At 39.9% G+C, this 23,936-nt stretch overlaps 2 protein-coding genes across 5 annotated transcripts in view; one reads left to right on the forward strand and one right to left on the reverse strand.

Moving 5' to 3' along the window:
• Positions 1-15,939, forward strand: part of LOC118399950 (protein phosphatase 1 regulatory subunit 12B-like) — a 30,158-nt gene extending 14,219 nt beyond the window's left edge. The window contains exons 2-7 of the mRNA XM_035796191.2: positions 4,751-4,767; positions 5,037-5,148; positions 5,360-5,464; positions 8,793-8,852; positions 9,027-9,077; positions 15,470-15,939. Coding sequence (XP_035652084.1) covers positions 4,751-4,767; positions 5,037-5,148; positions 5,360-5,464; positions 8,793-8,852; positions 9,027-9,077; positions 15,470-15,556 — 432 coding nt within the window. The 3' untranslated portion in view covers positions 15,557-15,939. The remainder of the gene's footprint in view (positions 1-4,750; positions 4,768-5,036; positions 5,149-5,359; positions 5,465-8,792; positions 8,853-9,026; positions 9,078-15,469) is intronic.
• A 256-nt stretch (positions 15,940-16,195) lies between these two features.
• The window catches only part of LOC118399949 (synaptotagmin-2-like), a 67,323-nt gene continuing 59,582 nt past the window's right edge, over positions 16,196-23,936 (reverse strand). For all 4 annotated transcript variants that reach the window (XM_035796187.2, XM_052473232.1, XM_035796188.2 and 1 more), the window contains 4 exons: positions 22,293-22,460; positions 21,970-22,087; positions 20,821-20,954; positions 16,196-20,548 (listed from right to left, as the gene is read on the reverse strand). In XM_035796187.2, the coding sequence (XP_035652080.1) occupies positions 20,333-20,548; positions 20,821-20,954; positions 21,970-22,087; positions 22,293-22,460 (636 nt within the window). In that variant the 3' untranslated portion in view covers positions 16,196-20,332. The remainder of the gene's footprint in view (positions 20,549-20,820; positions 20,955-21,969; positions 22,088-22,292; positions 22,461-23,936) is intronic.

Here is a 23,936-nt window from a genome sequence, read left to right on the forward strand (position 1 = left end):
AGTGCTGAGACAGAGGGCTCGTAGCGAGGACAACTGGGTACTATTCTGAATTTTGTGTTGAAGAGCTTTCTGGCACCCAGAGGTGCTGAGGCATCACCCAAGTGGGTGCTACACAGAGTGGAAGAGGAGAAGTGGTTATACAATTGAGTCTGGTTCCCAGCCCTCTACAAGATCATCAGCAGACTCCATCACAATCATTTACCATCCTCCGACCAGCTCTCTCCGATGCAGCTTTCATATTGCTTGTTTGTTCTTTGCTCTTGAAGCACTTTGAGATTCTATGAAAAGCTCTATAGAAATGTAATTCATTATTATTATAATCTGCAAACAATGTCTCTCTGGCAGTCCGCTTAACGAATTTGGGTTTGGCGGATGCCAGGAGAATGCTACCTGCCCCAATGCATAGTGACAACTGTAAAGTTTGGTGGAGGAGGAATAATGGTCCGGGGCTGTTTTTCACCGTTCTGGCTCGGCCCCTTAGTTCCAGTGAAGGGACATCTTAACGCAACAGCATATAATGATCCAACTTGGTGGCAACAGTTTGGGAAAGCCCTTTCATGTTTCAGCATGACAATGCCCAGTGCGCAAAGCAAGGTCCATACAGAAATGGTTTGTTGAGTTCGGTGTGGAAGAAATTGACTGGCCTGCACAGAGCCCTAACCTCAACCCCATCGAACACCTTTGGGATGAATTAGAATGCCAACTGTGAGCCAGAACTAATAGCCCAACACCAGTGACTGAATGGAAGCAATTCCCCGCAACAGTGTTTCAACATCTAGCGGAAAGCCTTCCCAAAAGAGTTGAGGCTGTTACAACAGCAAAGGAGGGACCAACTCCATATTAATGCCCATGACTTTGGAATGAGATGTTTGACGAGCAGGAGTCCACATACTTTTGGCTATATAGTGTGTATATATAGTTTTATAAAGTGCTGAACAATGTAAAATTCTACATTTTTCCTCATACATGTATCAATTTTACATCAATTTCAATTGGCAGGTAAAACCAAATCATACATGAATGTGGCTGTAAATACTACATAATCATTCTCCATCAGCCAGCAATTGGACAAAGTGGAAAGATACACTCTGTGCAACCAATTGGAATTGTAATCTATTGTACAAGACACTGACGAAATACCTGGGTTGTATATAACAATATATTCCACTCATTATCTGAATTCCGTTGATACACTCACTGTAAGCTGATGAATTTCAAGCAAAGACACAGGCTATACTGTACCAGTTGACAAGTCACATAGAAATGCACAATGTTGCATGGGGCAGAAATGTCATATAACACCACAGTACGTTTTCACAGGAGCCAACTACTTTACAATACCCCTATTTGGTTTGGACACACCTACTCATTCCAGGGTTTTTCCTTATTTTTACTATTTTCTGCATTGTAGAATAATTGTGAAGACATCAAAACAATGAAATAACACACATGGAATCATGTAGTACCCAAAACAGTGTTAAACAAATCAAAATCTATTTTATATTTGAGATTCTTCAAAGTAACCACCCTTTGCCTTGATGACAGCTTTGTACACTCTTGGCATTCTCTCAACCAGCTTTGTGAGGTAGTTACCTGGAATGCATATCAATTAACAGGTGTGCATTGTTAAAAGTTCATTTGTGGCATTTCTTTCCTTCTTAATTAATGTGTTGTGTTGTGGCAAGGTAGGGATGATACACAGAAGACGGACCTATTTGGTAAAAGGCCAAGTCCATATTATGGCAAGAAATTCTCAAATAAGCAAAGAGAATTGACAGTCCATGGTTACTTTAAGACATGATAGTCAGTCAATCTGGAAAACTTAAAGTACTTTGAAAGTTTCTTCAAGTGCAGTCGTAAAAACCATCAAGAGCTATAATGAAACTGTCTCTCATGAGGACCGCCACAGGAAAGGAAGATCCAGAGTTACATCTGCTGCAGAGGATAATTTCATTAGAGTTAACTGCACCTCAGATTGCAGCCCAAATAAATGCGTCACACAGTTCAAGTAAAAGACACATCTCAACATGATCTATTCAGTGGAGACTGCGTGAATCAGGGCTTCATGGTTGAATTGCTGCAAAGAAACCACTACTAACGGACACCAATAATAAGAAGAGACTTACTTGATTCCGGTGGAATTCTCTCATTTGGTCTGAGTCCAAATTTGAGATTTTTGGTTCCAACCGCCGTGTATTTGTGAGATGAAGAGTAGTGAACGGATGATCTATGCATGTGTGGTTCCCACCGTGAAGCATGGAGGAGGAGGTGTTATGGTGTGGGTGTGCTTTGCTGGTGATTTATTTAGAATTCAAGGAACACTTAACCAGCATGGGTACCACAGCATTCTGCAGCAATATGCCATCCCATCTTGTTTGCACTTAGTCCCACTATTATTTGTTTTTCAACAGGACAATGACCCAACACTCCTCCAGGCTGTGTAAGGGTTATTTGAGGAAAGATGATGATGGCATGCTGCATCAGATGACCTGGCCTCCACAATCACCCGACCTGAACCCAATTGAGATGGTTTGGGAAGAGTTGGAACGCAGAGTGAAGAAAAAGAAGCCAACAAGTGCTCAGCATATGTGGGAACTCCTTCAAGACTGTTGGAAAAGCATTCCAGGTGAAGCTGGTTGAGAGAATGCCAAGAGTGTGCAAAACTGTCACCAAGGCAAATGGTGACTGCTATTTGTTTAACACTTTTTTTGGTTACTACATGCTTTCATGTGTTATTTCATAGTTTTGATGTCTTCACTCTTATTCTACAATGGTCAAAATAGTAAAAACAAAAAATGTAAAAAAGAACCCTTGAATGAGTAGGTGTGTCAACTTTTGACTGGTACTGTAAAAGGAAAACAAATCTCTAAGACTGACATATTACTCAAGATGCTCACAACCTGCTTTTGGATACAAATACAGCGGGGAGAACAAGCATTTGATACACGGCAGGTTTTCCTACTTACAACGCATGTAGAGGTCTGACATTTTTATCATAGGTACACTTCAACTGTCAGAGACCGAATCTAAAACAAAAATCCAGAAAACCACATTGTATGATTTTTAAGTAATTAATTTGCATTTTATTGCATGACATAAGTATTTGATCACCTACCAACCAGTAAGAATTCCGGCTCTCACAGACCTGTTAGTTTTTAAGAAGCCCTCCTGTTCTCCACTCATTACCTGTATTAACTGCACCTGTTTGAACTCGGTACCTGTATAAAAGACACCTGTCCACACACTCAAACAAACAGACTCCAACCTCTCCACAATGGCCAAAACCAAAGAGCTGTGTAAGGACATCAGGGAAAAAAATTGTAGACCTGCACAAGGCTGGGATGGGCTACCGGACAATAGGCAATCAGCTTGGTAAGAAGGCAACAACTGTTGGCGCAATTATTAGAAAATGGAAGAAGTTCAAGATGACGATCAATCACGCTCGGTAGGGGCTCCATGCAAGATCACACCTCGTGGGGCATCAATGATCATGAGGAAGGTGAGGGATCAGCCCAGAACTACATGGCAGGACCTGGTCAATGACCTGAAGAGTGCTGGAACCACAGTCTCAAAGAAAACCATTAGTAACATACTACGCCATCATGGAATAAAATCCTGCAGCGCATGCAAGGTCATCCTGCTCAAGCCAGCGCATGTCCAGGCCTGTCTGAAGTTTGCCAATGACCATCTGGATGATCTAGAGGAGGATTGGGAGAAGGTCATGTGGTCTGATGAGACAAAAATATATATTTTTGGATTAAACTCCACTCGCCGTGTTTGGAGGAAGAAGGATGAGTACAACCCCAAGAACACCATCCCAACCGTGAAGCATGGTGGTGGAAACATCATTCTTTGGGGATGCTTTTCTGCAAAGGGACAGGACGACTGCACCGTGTTGAGGGGAGGATGGATGGGGCCATGTATCGCGAGATCTTGGCCAACAACCTCCTTCCCTCAGTAAGAGCATTGAAGATGGGTCCTGACTGAGTCTTCCAGCATGACAACGACCCAAAATCCCTGCTGCAGTGTGTGCATACCTGGTCAAGAACTACAGGAAACGTATGATCTCGGTAATTGCAAACAAAGGTTTCTGTACCAAATATTAAGTTCTGCTTTTCTGATGTATCAAATACTTATGTCATGCAATAAAATGCAAATTAATTGCTTAAAAAGCATACAATGTGATTTTCTAGATTTTTGTTTTAGATTCCGTCTCTCACAGTTGAAATGTACCTATGATAACAATTACAGACCTCTACATGCTTTGTAAGTAGGAAAACCTGCACAATCAGCAGTGTATCAAATACTTGTTCTCCCCACTGTATATATTTTTTATAAATTGTATGTCAAATACTGTATGGAATTTTCTTAGACTGTCCATTTTGTCATTTTATCATTACTTGATATATTGCTGTCAATGTTGTCATGGTATTTCACTGAAAACTTTGATTTTAAGTTAATTGCGCTGGGGAGAAATATGTGTGAAACCCCACAGAATGCACAATCAAAGGTTCTGAACATAGGGGTCATATACAAGTGTCATCTGTCCTAACAAGTGCCTATTTTATTCCTGTTCATTAAAGCCCAATAAGCATAGGTTGATTTAAAATACAGTCCCAAGCAAAAGTTACGATCCGAGTGTGCAATATTAACCAGGTAGAAGCCATTTACATCTCAGTGTTGAAGATCATTCAAACTACTCATGTTTTATGCATTTTGTAAGTGACATATCTTTTTTGTTTGTTTTCAGCATGAAAGAGTATCCAGGTAAGCTGCTTTCATCTCAGCTCACTTTATCAAAGATTTTCACTACCGGGCGTTCATGCATATCCTAACAGCCATTGGTCAACTTTATTACTCAGGCCTCCTTTGTAACTGACCTTTTTATTACAATTCGGCTCAAAATCTCGCAGTTCTAAATGAGAACTTGTTCTCAACTAGCCTACCTGGTTAAATAGAGGTGAAATATAAAGTATATTGATGATCAAGCTCTGGCACAGTGAAGTAGTTTCAGTCATTTGTTATCTTTACCTCAGACTGGACTCGTCTGGTGCTTACGACCGAGAAGCGTATGACGCTCGCAGGGAAAACAGAATGGCAGCTCGGAAAAAGGCTGAGGAAGAGGCAGGATGCACTGACTATAAGAAGGTAACCTGTAATGTAAAATTCTCTGACAGTTTCTTAAAGCTAGCAAACTGGCGTAGGTAGCTAATGATCTGTTGTGACATCTGTTATGTCATGATAATGGAAGTATTATGTAGCCTTTATGACAGAGGGTTCAAGTAAAGTGTAGTAGTAAAATACTGTGGCATGTTATGATATTCTGTGTCTGTTTGCTGTTGCATCTTTTATATTGCAGATGTACGAGGAGGCCATGTCTACAAATGAGAGACTCAAGTCCCGGCTGCAGGGCAGCAAACAGGAGCTGGTGTTGGTGCAGACTCAGCTGGAGAAAGTCACACAGGTGGTTATCCCTAACTGGTATTCATCCGCCACACAAAGTAGTTCAAACCATCCCAAAATCAAATAACACGGATGAAAATGACCAGATTGCAGAAGAGTCCAATGAATACGTACACTACATGGTATGTGGACACCTGCTCGTCGAACATCTCATTCCAAAATCTTGGGCAGTAATATGGAGTTGGTCCCCCTTTGCTGCTATAACAGCCTCCACTCTTCTGGGAAAGGTTTCCACTCGACGTTGGAACATTGCTGCGGGGACTTGCTTCCATTCAGCAACGAGCATTAGTGACGTCTGGCACTAATGTTGGGTGATTAGGCCTGGCTCACAGTCAGCGTTCCAAAGGTGTTCGACGGGGTTGAGGTCAGGGCTCTGTGCGGGCCAGTCAATTTCTTCCACACTGATCTTGACAAACCATTTCTATTATCATGATGAAACAGGAAAGCGCCTTCCCCAAACTGTTGCCACAAAGTTGGAAGCGCAGAATTGTCTAGAATGTCATTGTATGCTGTTGCGTTAAGATTTACCTTCACTGGAACAAAGGCGCCTACTGTAGCACGAACCATGAAAAACAGCCCCAGAACATTATTCTTCTTCCATCAAACTTTACATTTGGCACTATGCATTGGGGCAGGTAGAGTTCTCCTGGCATCCGCCAAACCCAGATTCGTCCGCTATACTGCCAGATGGTGAAGCGTGATTCATCACTCCAGAGAACCCGTTTCCGCCAATGGCGGCGAGGTTTACACCACTTCAGCCAACGCTTTGCATTGCACATGGCGATCTTAGGCTTATATGCGGCTGCTCGGCCATGAAAACTAATTTCATGAAGCTCCCGACAAACAGTTTCTGTGCTGACGTTTGGTACTCGGTTGTGAGTGTTGCAAACGAGGACAGACTAATGTTACGAGTTACACGCTTCAGCACTCGGCGATCCCATTCTGTGAGCTTGTGTGGCCTACCTCTTCAAGGCTGAGACGTTGATGCTCCTAGACATTTCCACACGAACAGTACTTACAGTTGACCGGGGAAACTCCAGCAGGGCAGAAATTCTGACCAACTGACTTGTTGGAAAGGTGGCATCCTATGACGGTGCCACGTTGAAAGTCACGGAGGTCTTCAGTAGGGGCCATTCTACTGTCAATGTTTGTCTTTCGAGACTGCATGACTGTGTGCTCAATTTTATATCTGTCAGCAACAGGTGTGACTGAAAAAGCTTAATCCACTCATTTGAAGGGGTGCCCACATACTTGTAGTGTATATGGACGGTTGTGCCATATCGTGACTTATCATTGTGATTCCCAACTTACAGTTCTTGTCAAATACAATGTGGAGTAACTCTTCCAAATCCTAATACATGGACCACTGCACAATAAAATTAGGAAAGAATCAGGAGTGAGAACCATGACAGATTATGCAAGTAAAAGGCATTGGATTATTCCCAGAGAAATGCTTGGGAATTGGTATTTTTGAAGTACAGTACCATGTTTGTTTTCAAAGCTAAATATTGAAGAGTTTTGTTCCAAAAACGCTATGTCCACAAATCTTTCACAATTGTGTTTTTTTTTTCAAAAGAAATGATTGCTTATGACTTACCTTCATGTGTGGGTAAAATATTACTGTTCTCAGATTTTTTTTATTCATAGATTTTAATTGTGTATTAAAATGGCTTTTGTTGCAAAACTTTAATTATCCATTGTTTAGCTGGAATGGAATGTTCCTATCCTGTATATTCGCCTGTGATATGTGGTTGTCTCTCACCAAGCAATCTTAAGATGAATGAATCACTCTGGATAAGAGCATCTGCTAAAAATGGCAAATGTAAAAATTTTATATACATACCTCATATGACTTTATTGATACATTTAAAAATATATATTTTTATATTAATGTCAGAAATGTATAATTTGTAAATTTCTCCTTAAAAAATGTAATTACTTGTCACATTTGACTGTGTAAAACCTACAAGTAATACTTATTTGTCTGAGTGAGGCTCAGGTGGATATTTAGTGTTTTGCAACAAAACATGATTATTTCTCTCCCTGAAATGAAACTTTCAAGTGATACTGTAGATTTCAAGCAAATACATTTCTGTCATGTGTAACGGCGTTGTTCGTTTGTCGAAAGAGAGTCGGACCAAAATGCAGCGTGGGTGTTACTTATGTTCTTTAATGAATGATCGCGTTACATGAAATAACTTATAAATACAAAACAACAAACGGAACGTGAAAACCTAATACAGCCTGTCTGGTGAACAACTACACAGAGACAGGAACAATCACCCACGAAATACACAGTGAAACCCCGGCTACCTAAATATGGTTCCCAATCAGAGACAACGAGAATCAACTGACTCTGATTGAGAACCGCCTCAGGCAGCCAAACCTATGCTACACCCCTACTCAGCCGCAATCCCAATGCCTACAAAACCCCAATATGAAATACAACATTTAAACCCATGTCACACCCTGGCCTGACCAAATATATAACGATAACACAAAATACTATGACCAAGGTGTGACATCATGAACAAACACAAATCAACCGGTTTGGTTGAGCATGTTTTTTGACAATGGATTTAGAGGTAGATATGGAAAAAAATCTTCATTTGAACTTGGATGTTCGTCTCCCCAGCTGAAATTGCACTACAAACCACCTGAAAACGCATTCATTTAAATGTAATTAACTGTACATTTTTGGTCACACAAAATTACCATAATGTGTCCAAATTTGACATCAGCCCTCATTTAACAATGCCTACTTACCTATGAAAGCAGAACTAAAGTAATTTCTGTTAGGCAACTTGCCCTTCTAATGTGCCATTGCTAATACTATCATCTCTAGGCTTCTCACCCTCTAGGTAGAGCTCTAATTTCCAAATGAAACAAAGTTGACTCCCCCCCCCCCTCCCCCTCCATCGTGAGAGTCATCTATCCCAAGAGTGGTCCTATTAGTTTTCTAGGCCAAACCATTCGGACACTACAGACATTTCATTTTTTTGTGAGAAGACCGATTTTCAGGTTCTCATGATCTAACAAACGCCACTGTAGCTCGGCCACCATCCACTGCATCCGCCTATGGCGGCCTTCCGAATCTGAAGTGGAAGGTGGCCAAGCTACAGCGGTGTTTGATATCTCTAGCTTAAACTGACAGATTTTGATGGGGGTTTTCTTATGTTGCTTAGATTGACTCACAGGTGAGTCAATAGACTCCATCTGAAAATGGATATATAGCGTTTTGGAATTAAACTCTTCATATGAGAAATGTTTGCTGTTTCAGGGATTGTTCTCATTGTCACTATTTTAACCATGGACTTTTGCATTTGCAGAGAAAGATTACAATGACTGAGAGGTCCAATGAGAGGTCCATGCTTGAGAAAGAAAAACGGGTGAGATCCTCATTTCACAAGATGTTTGCCTATGCACTTTCTGTTTGCTTCTCTCTTGTTCTGGTACAACATGTCTATTTGATTACATTTTGTTTTATTAGTTAATGTCATGGTCAGGCTGATAGCCCTGTCATGTTTAGTCTCATTGTGGCTTGTGTCATCTCTTCTCTGTAGGAAACACGTGTCCTTCAGAAGAAGATATCAGACATGGAAGATGAAGTGAAGGTATCTGTCCAGAATTGATACATTTCCTCTAGATATGGACCAGCTGCAAAATCCAAATTTGTTATATATTGTACAAATTCATGAAAACAAAAATGTGCTTTTTGGTCTTAATTGAATGTGAGGGTTAGGTTTAAAATCAGATTTCATAACTTTGTGGCTGTGCCAGCTAGTGACTACCCTACAGAGCTGCCTCCAGTACGAGTCATCCCAAGATGGCGCAAGATGGGGCCGACAGAGATGGTCGCCTCACTTCTAGTCCTTAGGAAACCATGCAGTATTTTACATTTTTTTATGTATTATTTCTTACGTTGTTAGAGCAGAAAATCTTAAGTGTTATTACATACAGCCGAGAAGAACTATTGGATATCAAAGCGACGTCAACTCATGACCAGGAATACAACTTTCCCAAAGTGGATCCTTTGTTCGCACCGCATTCTAACCATGGAAAGATGACTGGGAATATGGCAGAATATAAACCGTGTAGTACCCTCCAAGGCAATCAACCAAGCGGAATATTGGTATAGGGACAAAGTGGAGTCGCAATTCAAAGGCTCAGGCACGAGACATATGTGGCAGGGTCTACAGGCAATTATGGACTAAAAAAAGAAAACCAGCCACGTCACGGACACCGACGTCTTGCTTCCAGACAATGTAAACACCTTCTTTGCTCTATTTGAGGATAATACAGTGTCACCGACGCAGCCCGATATCAAGGACTGTGGGCCCCCACCCTTCTCTGTGGCTGATGTGAGTATGACATTTAAACGTGTTAACCCTCACAAGGCTGCCGGCCCAGACAGAATCCCTAGCCGCGTCCTCAGAGCATGCACAGACCAGCTGGCTGGTGTGTTTAAAGACATATTCAATCTCTCCCTATCCCAGTCTGCCCTCCCCACATGCTTCAAGATGGCTACCATTGTTCCTGTACCCAAGAAGGCAAACATAACTGAACTAAATGATTATCACCCAGTAGCACTCACTTCTGTCATTATGAAGTGCTTTGGGAGACTAGTCAAGGATCGTATCACTGCCACCTTACCTGCCACCCTATTCCCACTTCAATTTGCACACCACCCCAATAGGTCCACAGACGATGCAATCGCCTTCACACTGCACACTGCCCTATCCCATCTGGACAAGAGGAATATCTATGTAATGCTGTTCATTGACTGCAGCTCAGCTTTCAACACCATAGTACCCTCCAAGCTCGTCATTAAGCTTGAGAGCCTGGGTCTCAACCCCGCCCTGTGCAATTGTAGGAAACACCATCTCCACTTCTGTGATCCTCATCACTGGGGCCCCACAAGGGTGCATGCTCAGCCCCCTCCTGTACTCCCTGTTCACCCATGACTGCGTGGCTATGCACACCTCCAACTCAGTCATTAAGTTTGCAGATGACACAAAAGTAGTGGGCTTGATTACCAATAATGACGAAACAGCCTACAGGGAGTGTGGTGTAAGGAAATCAATCTCTTCCTTATCGTACACATCACGGACAAACTGAAATGGTCCACCCACACAGACATTTTGGGTGAAGGGGGCTGAAGAAATGTAGCTTGTCACCTAAAACCCTCACAAACTTTTACAGATGCACAATTGAGAGCATCTTATCGGGCTGTATCACCTCCTGGTATGGCAACCGCAAGGCTCTCCAGAGGGTGGTGTGGTCTGCACAACACATCACCAGGGGCAAACTACCTGCACTCCAGGACACCTAAAGCACCTGATGTCACAGGAAGGCCTAAAAGATCATCAAGGACAGCAACCACCTCAGCCACTGCCTATTTACCCCGCTACCATCCAGAAGGCAAGGTCAGTACAGGTGCATCAAACTGTTCAACAGCTGACACAGAGACGCTGCTGCCTACATACAGCCTCGAAATCATTGGCCACTTTAATAACTGGATCACTAGTCACTTTAATAATGCCATTTTAATAATGTTTACATATCTTGCATTACTCATATCTAGATAGTGTATTTTATACCATCTATTGCATCTTGTCAATGCCGCTCTGTCATCTCTCATCCATATATTTATATGTACATATTCTTATTCCATCCCTTTACTTAGATTTGTGTGTATTGGGTAGTTGTGGAATTGTTAGATTACTTGTTTAATATTACTGCACTGTCGGATCTTGAAGCACAAGCATTTCACTACACTCGCATTAACCTGTTGAGTGTAGGGGGCAGTATTTTGATGCTTGGAAGAAAAACATACCCAAATGAAACTGCCTATTTCTCAGGCCAGAATCTAGAATATGCATATAATTGTCAGATTAGTATAGAAAACACTCTACAGTTTCCAAAAGTGTCAAAATATTGTCTGTGAGGAAAATCCAACCCGCAAGTACTGTTTTTCCTGAAAGCTCTCTGTTCCATTGCCTGCCTTCGCTGCATTTAAAGGGATATCAACCAGATTCTTTTTCCTGTGGCTTCCCCATGTTGTGAACAGTCTTTAGACATAGTTTCAGGCTTTTATTTTGAAAAATGAGCGAGAAAGATCACATCGCGTCATTGGATGGCTGGGTGACAGCAGCGTTTTACATGCGCAACAGCGTGGAGCAGACATTTTCTCTCTCTCTCTCCTATTGAAGAAGCTACAGTCCCGGTTGAAATATTATCGATTATATACTGTAAAAACAACCTGAGGATTGATTATAAAAAAACGTTTGACCTGTCTCTACGAACTTTACGGATTCTATTTGGAATTTTCTTCTGCTCGGTCGTGACCGCTCGAGCCTGTGGATTTCTGAACATAACGTGCCAACCAAATGGAGGTATTTTGGATATAAAAATAATCTTTATGGAACAAAAGGAACATTTATTGTGTAACTGGGAGTCTCGTGAGTGCAAACATCTGAAGATTATCAAAGGTAAGCGATTCATTTTATTGCTTTTCTGACTTTCGTGACCAATCTACTTGGCTGCAAGCTGTTTAATGTTGTCTGCTGAGAGAGATATCCTTACATAAATGCTTGGTATGCTTTCGCCAAAAAGCTTTTTTGAAATCTGACACGCCAGGTGGATTAACAATAAGCTAAGCTGCGTTTTGCTATATTACACTTGTGATTTCTTGAAAATTAAATATTTTTTGTAATTTCATTTGAATTTGGCGTTCTACAATTCAGCGGATATTGGCAAAAATGGGATGGGTGCATCAAGAATTAACGTCTGCTAACCACATGTATGTGACCAATAAAATTTGATTAAACTTGGTAAATACCAACCTGCTTGAATTTACCGAATTGATACCGAGAGTTGTTCATTGTTTGACCAATTCAGGGCCCGTTCTTGCGGCTTATTGCCAGCTCTTGTCTCTCTTGAGAATATTTCCAATAGACTAAACTGAGCGACAGCAGAGACAGAACATATTCCCAAAACACACTCTCCACAGAGGTCCAGTTATCACAAAGCTGACCTGCAGACAAACGGAGAACAAGAACTATCAGGAGATGCTCTGGGATGTGACTTGGTACTATAGTGTTACTGTCTATCAAATGGCACCCGATTCCTTATAATGCACTCCTTTGTGATATTCTAAGATGACATTGTTTGTCAACCATTATGCCTTGTTGGCTGTGGCTTGTAAGAGTGCTTTGATTTGATATTCATCGAGTGAGCAAGCCATTAGTATTTGCCTGCATTCACTACTGCCACAAGCATCTGCAGTGTTCCATACACGAGGGTACAGACAACAACCTCTTATTATCTCTGAATGAGAGCTCTCAATAAAGATGGAACACTGAACTGAATATATAATATCTCTGTGGGCAAACACTGTGAGGCCATACTTGCGAACATAAGCGACCATTTAAATGGGTTCTCCAGCTCAAAATGCGTATCAGCCAATGAAAGGCATCGATTTACTTGCATGTGATAGAACGCATAATTGTAGCTGGTCCCATCAGATAACATGGCACACGTTAGCTCTATGCTAACTTTTTCATTAGCCTATGAAAGATCTTAAACTTTATATCCACCAACCAATGGCATTGTCACGCCTTGGTCTTAGTATTTTGTGTTTTCTTTAATTATTTGTTCAGGCCAGGGTGTGACATGGGGTTATTTTATTGTCGTATTGGGGATTTTGTAGGCATTGGGATTGTGGTTGATTAGGGGTGTGTCTAGTATAGGCTTGGCTGCCTGAGGCGGTTCTCAATCAGAGTCAGGTGATTCTTGTTGTCTCTGATGGGGAACCGTATTTAGGTAGCCTGGGTTTCTCTGTGTATTTCGTGGGTGATTGTTCCTGTCTCTGTGTAGTGTTCACCAGATAGGCTGTAATTAGATTTCACGTTCCGTTTGTTGTTTTTGTATTTGTATAGTTATTTCATGTATCGCTTTTTTTCATTAAAGTCATGAGTAACCACCACGCTGCATTTCGGTCCGACTCTCTTTCAACAAACGAAGAACGCCGTTACAGGCATTTCTTAAAATAGGTCAACCCTGGCCACTAGAGAGAATTTAAACCTACAAATTCAAGGTTTACTTGTTACATTGGTCTGTAACAAAATGTCATGTGCCAATATTGAACTGATGCATCCTTGACTAGGCTACAAGTGATAGACAACATTTTCACACATGACAAATTCCCACGTTTTTGTTGATCAATTTCACACATAAATGAGGTCCTTACAATGTGTAAGTTTATTGTACATCATTAAATCCATAAGGCTCTTCAAGTTTTTTAAAATCCAATAGTAGCCATATCATTGTCATCATCGCTTCTCTGTGGTGCATACTGCTAAAGCGGTTGACTTGCAATCGATAGTGCACTTTAACCGTGGGTTTGATCCCCCCTCACTTTTTGGTTGAGGAAAACACTGTTTACTGCCAGTCCTTATGCTCAATTCAAAACGCATGTGACGAAGTGGATGATTATAACAATGCATAGCGTTTAGCCTGCATGTAAGTGTACCCTACAAAACAATATCATAATGACAGCAAACTGTCTTCCAACATTAAGACTGTTGATTTTGAGTCCTGCAAACTTCTTTAAAATAACTACAATACTGCCATCTGTAGGATGATAACGAGAGTGCACATTACCTGATGTACACTTTGTAATGTTCATGTTTTTTTTGCGTAAAATATTGCATATATGCTGAAGTAGATGATTAAAAATGCCTTAATTTAGGTGTACACATCCATGTAATATAGCCTATTCAATGTGATTATTAGACAACAGCAGTGTGTTTGTGTGCAAGGCTGAAGAAGGAGGTAGCTCCTTTATTAAGTTTATTCATAATCTTCATTTTCATGCTGTTGGCTCTAGGCATCCCTTTTCAACACACCAACAGTGCTTGGCTTGGGCAGGAGCTCACCAGAACTGAGTACCAGCACCACAAATTTGAGCAGTTCCTGCACCTAAATATAAAGAGTACCGGCACACAAAATAAATACCGGCACTTATTTTAGTCCGAGTCAAGAACTCCACGCTAACATAATGGATGGAAATAAACATTTCAGAGGGGCGAGTGGACTCATCCGAGATTCGAACCCTTCCACCATCTGCGACAATTACGTGGACTAGGCACTTTACACAGAGAGTAATTTGACCAGTGGGTCAAATACATGTGATAGTTGCTTTGCTTATCAGAACATTATTTTGGACTTAGGTATGTTAAGGAACATGTCCAACTACTTCAATTATTTTAATTGGCTGATGCACTTGTGCCAGGACATAATCAGTGCCACCTGTTGAAGTTAGCATGGGGCTAACAAGCTACAATTGAGAATTTGTCACAGTAAATCAAATCAAACTTCATTTGTCACATGCGCCGAATACAAGAAGTGTAGACCTTACTGTGAAATGCTTACTTTACAAGCCCTTAAACAACAGTGTAGTTCAAAAAGAGTTAAGAAATGATTTACCAAATAAACTAAAGCAAAAAATAATAAAAAGTAACAATAACGAGGCTATATTTTTTTCACCTTTATTGAACCAGGTAGGCAAGTTGAGAACAAGTTCTCATTTACAATTGCGACCTGGCCAACATAGCAGTACCGAGTCAGTGTGCAGGGGTACAGGTTAAGTTGAGGAAATTTGTTCATGTAGGTAGTGGTCAAAATCAATGATTTTAATTGGCTAATACACATTTTGAGCTGGAGAACCCATTTAATTAAATGGTTGCTCATGTTTTCAAGTATGGCCCCAGTTGACTCGGAGGAGAGTGGGGTGATGAATGTGTCAGTCATTGTCATTTGTTCTGTATATCACACTTGGACTAGAGTTTTTTTTTTTTTTGTAAATCAGCTTGAATTGGTATACTTTCAACTTTTAGCTTTCCCTTTAACAAACAGTACAGCATGTAGATGTTATGTTTCAGTAACCCCTGCCCTAACCCTTCTCTGTTTGCTCGGTTTGCTTGTTGTCTGCTGTCCTCCACAGATCCAGACAGAGCTGCAGAATGAGAACCAGAGACTGAAGGACGAGAACGGAGCCTTAATCCGGGTCATCAGTAAACTGTCCAAGTGAGAGGAAGAGGATGATCCAAGAATTATTTCCAATTTTTACCCAAACTACACCATCACCAACCACCAACCACTGCGACATTCAAATCGTGACAGGAATGACAGATGGGCGCCAACTTTAAATCCTTTTTTGATGCCCCTTTCACTTTTCTTCTCTGTTGATGGTTGTATTGTACACACATAGTTCACACACAGTTAGCATATTTAAAAAAAAAATGTATTTATGGATTGTTATAATGCATACTCATATCGTCACAGCACATGATACTGTACGAATGTCTACAAAGGTTTAATCTATGAACTGGTGTAACAGTTGGTATATTATGATGTTCTATGTAACTAAGTTACACTTCATGTTTATTTTTAAACTGCACCACCTGAAAAGTCTCCTGAGCCTTGTATAAATGATTTATAATCCTTTTCGACACTGCAATCCAATGCAATCTCTTGTATTCACTGTCATCAAATGATCATGTGTGGTAATGCGTCTTACCGCAGAGGCCTACAGTATGTTTGCATGATCGACAGCCAGGGTTGGTACACATTTGTCAGCACTAATAAAGCAGGTAAAGATTATATGGAGAGGTGAATTTGAAAATGTAATGCAAAGACTATGTTGTTTACAAACGACGCAAGACGAGCATACTCAAAAGACGTTTATTTCCTATGATAACATATAGATACGTCTGTGGAGACATTCCATGTTTTGGTTCCCTTGAGGTTCTTAATAATATCACATTGACTGATATATTCATACAAGAGCTGGAGGATATGTAGTCTTTTTGCTGGACAACAACATGTTTGTTGGTAGGGTAATAAATCATGCAATCCACAAAAGGCACAACTACTGACACACACACACACACACACACACATACGCACACCTCTACAACGAGACAAAATAAAAAAACCAATCACGTTCAAGCATTTCCCTTGTCCATGTTGTTGAATAGTATAGAAGGAGAGGAGGGAGTGAGGAGGAGAGGCAGAGGGGAACAGTTCTTTGGAAGTCGTGAAGTATGGTGGCCACGGAGGATCAAAACGCTATGCATAAAGAGGAACCCTATTTTTTTTTTTTTTTTTAAGCAGCAAGGTTGGCAGTATTGCATTGCGAATGTAGCTCTGCACTGTTGGGGTCCGCCCCGTACTCAAAAGAGTTCCATAGACCCAGGAAGACAGGGATTTTGTTGCCTGCATTTGCAGTCATTTGAAAAAAACCCACTCAGTTTCTGTTGTTCACTGAGAAAATGTTAGAAGAACACAGGCGCTATTGGTCCTATTGCAAATACAACTTTTAAAAATGGACAGAATAATGGTCTATAAAACAATCATAATCAACCCAGGCATACTCAATAGGAGGGATCCGGAAAACATGTGAGGAAGTAACAGTATTCATTCATCACCACAATTAAACTCATAATTTGAGTAATAACTGCATAACTGGAATGGAGGTTATACTGTATGGGTTTTATGGGTTAAATAAATCAGATGTATACTTGCAATCGGTGTATTAAGAGCATGGAGAAATGTACGTAATTTTGCAATCGAGTAACATTTCACTATTTTTCTGCTATTGGCTCTTTATGCTAACATAAAACATTGTTTTGCGTTCCATGTGCAAATTATACGACTGACTGAAGGTTCATTTAAACTTTTTCCGAACATAGGTATGTATCTGATCATCCCTAAAAGCCAAGCAGTCATTGGATTTAATACATGCCGAGGCATGTATATCTTACAATATTAACTCAAAGTCATGCCAATAATGTCGGTAAACATAACCACTATTATCATGTTAAGTACCTATATATAAACAAAACACATATTATATAATGTGAGGTGTAAATCCAACAGAGCTGGCACAGGTGATGATATAGAGGAACAAATCTAATATAATTCACATATAAATATACTTATTCGCTAGATCATTTTTAAGCTATTCTGTCATAGGAAAGTGATAAAGTCTGAACCAGCTACTCTGTTAATATCTCTATAAGTTTTTTTTATATGAGTAGCAATATACCTTTGCTCAGAGTATAGAGACCTAAGAGGTGTTTTAGGCTTGGTTACTAACCTCACAGATGAGCTCTAATGTTTCAGTGCTCAAGTTGTATGGCTTTTCTTCTTATTTTGATCAACATACTAAAAAAAAAAGACACATTTAACTGTTATACTAAGCATTGAATGACAGCAAGCAGAGGTCTACTCAGGGTACAAATATATAAGAGGTATTGAAAGAGGGATACAAGTCCATGCTTTGACATCTATGTGGTGAGTTATGAACCTGTCACTAAACAGTCTAAGGAAGGTCTAGTACTTGGACTTACATTTGTGTAGTACCGTCATCTGACTTAGTAATGGGCCAATACTGGCCAACCCAACACAACATATACAACTTATGTTTGATAAGGCAGTTACTACAACCTCTGGCAGGATAAATGAAGGAAACACTTATGGTACATATAATTACAAAGCAAGAGAGCTAGTGAATGTTGTCCTTTTGCAATAAATACACAATGAATCATGGCCATCAAAGACCATGCACACATACAAGTGAATGCAGGACATGTTAGTAATATTGCATTTGTACTTGTAGTTTATATCGTAAAATATTTAGGGTTGACCACAGTAGACAGATTGAAAGGATTATACAATTAACACATACTAAAAACAAGCATGCAACATTGTTGGTCTGCTAAATGAATACCCACACAGTAAAAATCAACACTTGAATTCCAGGCAAGAAAATAGCCTCTGAAACCCATATACTATGCAGACATACGTTGAGTCCCATAGCCTTTAGGGAAAATACATCAAATGTGCAGTCAATGCATATTTTCTCTCCGTTTTATTGTCAAAATGACATTGGACACAAACACACAAACACAATATAGTTATGATTCCTCTTTAAAACATGCTGATATTTACAACATTGTATAAGATGCATGCTGTATTAACACATTTGCTCAATGCATAATGTTTACAGAAGGGAGAGAGAGGGGGGGGGGGGCAAAACTACAATGGACTAATTAGCATCCTAACGTTCACCCTCCTTTCAGTTTGATCAGCTTATATACAGTGGCCTCTTGGACATCAAAATCATAGGATGTCTGAACGAACAACGCCCTTGGGAAAAACAGGTTTGAATAAACAGCAGACAATACACAATGTTTCAGTAGTTTGGCATCAAACAGTAAGGGCTAAATACTAGGCAGGTTGCTGATGAGTGTGTGGTGCAAAAGCCAAAGGCCAATTGACATGAAGATTTGCACAAGGCATAAATCATGCTTACTTTACTCTCGTTTGTTTCATGCAAAAGCTGCATTTGTATGTACCGGTTGCTTGATGAGTACTTTTTCATCAATACAAATTGAGCATCCAAAAAATGGAATGAATACCCACGCCGCTAGAGTCATCCTCAGCGGAGAGAAATGGACGTCGGGCCTTCATGCAAACACACATTTCAACTGAGAAAACATCCCCTCCAGTATGTTTGTATCAGTCATTTCAGAGATGCACCGTGATTTACAATTCACAGGCAGCGGCTGTAACAAGCAGATGGTCCCATTTTATAACATATGCCCCTTTCATCTTGATAGCACTAATGCCAAAAATGAATTCACAACAGTGTACAGGGTGTAATGTTGTTTTAGTGGAAAATGATTCATCGTTTTTTCTTTATTTTCTTGAACATAAATCCTCAACAATTTGTGTCTTTGACTTAAATTAGTAAAGGGTCAAATGTGTTTTCAACGACAGAGATAAATGAATTCTTCATTTTTACCTTGGCCATGGATAAGTAAACACATTTACATCCAAGTGGTCAAAAAAAGGTCTGCAACACATTGGCAGTTTCCTTGGACTGTGTCATTATGACTTTTGCCAGGTATACAGTTTACCTCAGTGCACATTAAGTTGAGAGCCTAGTGTACTTCACCAAACAAAAAAGGCACCCATGAACTCCTCCCAGACTGTGTATCACTCTGAAAGCCATAACTGCATAGAAATTATGTTTGATTAATAATCATTAACTGCAAAGTCTAATCTTTTGCCACAATATGGCTCTCTCATATGTATGGGAATATATATAATAATAATAATAATAATAATAATAATAATAATAATAATAATAATAATAATAATAAACATTGCATTGTGAAGTTCTGTTAAAAAGACATTCTGGAATGAATTGCTGCCATTGTATTAACTTTATACCATCTCACCTAAACCCTTTACATAAGAAGATTTCAAACGGTTCAGTATGAGACATTTCTCAATACTCATTCTACTGCAAGATATGGCACACTTATGGTTTGAGAACAAGATATATGCTATTAGGAATCGGTTTGGCATGGTTTATGCAGAGCAGTGAGAGCATAAGTAAAGCATGCATAATGTTCGATCAACTAAATGAAGACGCTATTAACCATCCCTTTCATTAAGCCATTCTCTAAGCATTCATTATCAGCATCTAAGCATCTGGTGCTGAAAAGCATGCTGAAATGAAACACAGATCCATTTATCAATCAATCGTTCAATCTCCGTCTTCTCACAAAATACACTAAATATGTGAAATGCTATGGTGTTGAAAAAAGTGTTGTTTATGTTCTTCAATTGAACTATGAATAAGCTGATATTCTAGATGTTTCTTTTTTTGTTCAGTGTTTCAAGTAGACATGACAGAATCATGTGCAAGTCATGAGTTGCATGCAGTGTAGGAGGGTTGGGGAGGGAGGGTTTCTGAGTTGGGTTAGTTGGTAATCAAATTGGCCAAATTAAGTTACTTTTTTGCATTTAAACCTGCCAGCGCCGCATCTATATCCTCCTCCTGTTGTAGTGGATGCCACTGGGCAATGGGACGCCTGGGGTTAGAGAGCATGTCAGACCAATGCTTCAGACCAGGGCCCGTCGCCTTGCTTCCCACAAATATCTTCCCAATGGCGTCATTCTTGCCAATCTTGTCATAATCAAACACTGTCACCACCACCAAGATTTTCTGAGGAAAGAGAGAGAAAAAAAAGAGGAAAGATATATTTTTTTGTTTATAGTAGATTGTGCACTCACTTAATCAAGTAACCATTCATATGCAAGCCTCATACAGTATGTATTAAACCACTAGGTCTTAAAATAGGGCTTAAGATTTTCTTTCAAAATTGAATTGCTGTAAATGTGGTTGTAGGCCTAAGGTAAAAAAAATAACACCACTTCAACAAACTGTATGAAAAAATATAAATCCTTTGCTCGTCAAATATGTAAAGCGTTCTATACCTGCATCATGTCCATTGGGATCTCAAAGCTGAAGGACTCGTTGTAGTACGGATTCAGAGTGTTCTTCTTCACCGTGGTCTTCTTCTTCTTCAGTTTCTTGCCGCCCTGCAGCAACGCGATCTTCACGTAGGGATCTGCAAAGAAAGACCAACAGATATTTAATCACTCATTTCATGTTTCATTGCATTGCTTCGGTAGAGCAAAATTGTGAGGTGATATGAGTTGCTTGCTAATTAGAAAAATAACTCAGAGAGCTCATTAATGTAACACACAGTAATGCAATGTCTGCAAATAAATCAGAGGCCCTGCATCACTGAGATGTTTAATTAATGGCAGATTGGCATGCCTGCTCGATTGGAAATGATCTATTGTTATGTCCAGTGGTTTGCCCTACCAGACAGTCCACCCACAAGCTTGTTTTTAACAGCAGACACACTAGACATTGTTGTTCCCCAAATAGTAACAAAATAGGGTTATTTGAATGGTGACCCTTTTTGGGGCTTTGTAGACTACTTTCTTGAAGGTGCTATGTAGATCCGCCTATTAAAGGTTCTATAAAGAATCAGTTCTATCATGAGACGGTTTCGAATAGCATAATAAACATTTCACCTCTGTAACAGTTATCTACAGGTAATTAGTATATGATATGCATGATGATGATCTGTTTTTAACATTGTTATGCTACCGTGTTGTAGTATGGGGTTGATCATGCTGAGTTACTCTCACCTGGGAGTTGTATCAACCTGACTCAACCATGTCAAATGATGAAGTTAGTCCAAAAATATAAACTCGAATATACTTGCAGACCCTTCTCACTGACGGTATCGGACTAGCCACCTCAACAGAACCCATGAACATAAACACACAGACACAATACAGGTAGAATAAAACAACAAAATAATAGGTACCACACAGTAAGTGAAATAATGCAACATAAAGAACAGGAATTCATAATTACCCAGAACCATCTAGCGAAGGACAGCTTCAACATTGTAAAGATCAATTTGGAAGGGAAGGGTTCGACACAGAGAAAGGTTCTTTGAGAAGACATGGTTCTACAGAGAACCATCACTCACTGCAAAGAACCTCTCAAGAACCCTTTAAGAATCTCAAGAGTAAACTGTACGTCCAGTGGAAGTCTTAACGTACCAGACAGTCCACCCACGTCCATCTTCTTGAGGTTCTTTGCCTCCAGGATACAGACAGTGAGTTTGCCAGCGGTGGGCACGTAACGGAGAGAGATACAGATGTCTCCCAGCTTCTCAGGCTGCATGGAGATTAAGGACAGAGAGAGGGCAAGCACAGAGAGAACAACGACACAGAGAGGGAAAGACAGACAAAAAGATATGAAACAATTGTCCGAGTTTGGCTGTTGTTACTTCTGATGGGGCAACACTCCCGTCCAACGATTACCTTAAATCAACTCATAAATTATAAATAGCGTGAATCGATTGTTTCTTTTCAGCTCATACCTCCTCTTTGTCTGCACTCTCCAGGTCCTTCCATTCTTCGATGGGCTGTCCCAGGTCAATGGTGTTCATCGGGATCTTCACCTCTCCAATGATGTCATGCTTGGAGAATCGGTCGTAGTCAAAGACCGACATCACCAGGGTTTTCCCACCGAGCTCATCATACGGTAACTGATGAAGGAACACATCAACGACAACACCACCACAACACGACAACAACAACACAGCTTAATTATTAAGTCTGAATGTAAAACCACATGTCCCTCTTTGTAAATGTCCACACTTTATGTCTCACTGTGTCCACACTCACAGTATGTGCTGTCAATAAAACATTAGTATTATGATTACATTTTTAAGTAAACATAAACATATATTATTTGGTGCCATGGGCTGCTGGCAAGACATTGATTGCCGATACATTAGTAATACAGAACAATGGCAGCCAACATACACAGAGTTGTACAACACAGAATAGGAAAGGCAGAAAATGGGTTAGGCTGGATTATAATGTGTAGCTTTGTTTTTACTTGGAAAACATCTAAGGAGAGATCATTTATTCAGCTCTAAAGCATTAAAGCATAATTATAGTATACCATATGGGATCTGTCGATTCTATCCAGCCCTTGCAGACCAGGAGTATAATACATTATAGCATGTTTAGACATTCCCTTTCCTGTGGTAAATTGGCTCAATGACAAATATAAAGAAAAATACATTCTAAAGAGGTTATTGGGGTCAATTCTTATTTGAGTTGCGAATTGCTCTTTCATTCCAATTAAATTATTCAATTTGAATTCAATTACAATTGGCCACACCACACAGCATTTGAATTGAAATCGAAGTAAAGGAAGTAGCTTTATTCAATTAAACTCATGTGGCATATTTATTCTACACATAGCCATAGAAATGCTTATTTTGACATCATGTCTGGTTACCAATACCATATAGCATAAGGTTTAAAATCTCCCAAAACAATTTAAAATAAACAGTGGTCTGGAAATATTCTAAGATCATGTTGTGGGTTGTCTATAATGATTCATAATTCCCTTAATGTCTTTGAATAGCAGAAAAAAATATATGCATTTCCCAGAATGCTAATGCATCAAACACTGCAGTATAGAAGGGAACAATCTAACATCTGGGTCATTTCACCAATTTGGTGCCTTTTGAGAAGTGTAATTTGGTCCCCAAAAACATTTAATTTAATTTAACATTCTGTCATAAAGAGCATAAAGAGCACAGATTCAACTTAATACAAAAATGCTACAGTAAGAGAATAGTAAGTGACAAATAAAGTAACAGGGTTGACTGCATTCCCCCTCTGAATGGCACACATACACAATCTGTCTCCATTGGCTCAAGGCTTAAAAATTATTCTTTAAGCTGTCTGCTCATCTTCATCGACACTGATTGAAGTGGCGTTAACAGGTGAAATGAATAAGGGATCATAGCTTTCACCTGGATTGACCTGGTCAGTCTGTCATGTCTATCACTAATGGCACCAGAGGAGATGGCTGCCGTTTTACAGGCTCCTATCCAATTGTGCTATTGTGCGTGTTTTTTTTGCATTATTTGTAACTTATTTTGTACATAATGTTACTGCCACCATCTCTTACGACCGAAAAGAGCTTCTGGATATCAGGACAG

Source organism: Oncorhynchus keta, chromosome 21 (assembly GCF_023373465.1).
Source record: "Oncorhynchus keta strain PuntledgeMale-10-30-2019 chromosome 21, Oket_V2, whole genome shotgun sequence".
Taxonomy (NCBI): Eukaryota; Metazoa; Chordata; class Actinopteri; order Salmoniformes; family Salmonidae; genus Oncorhynchus; species Oncorhynchus keta.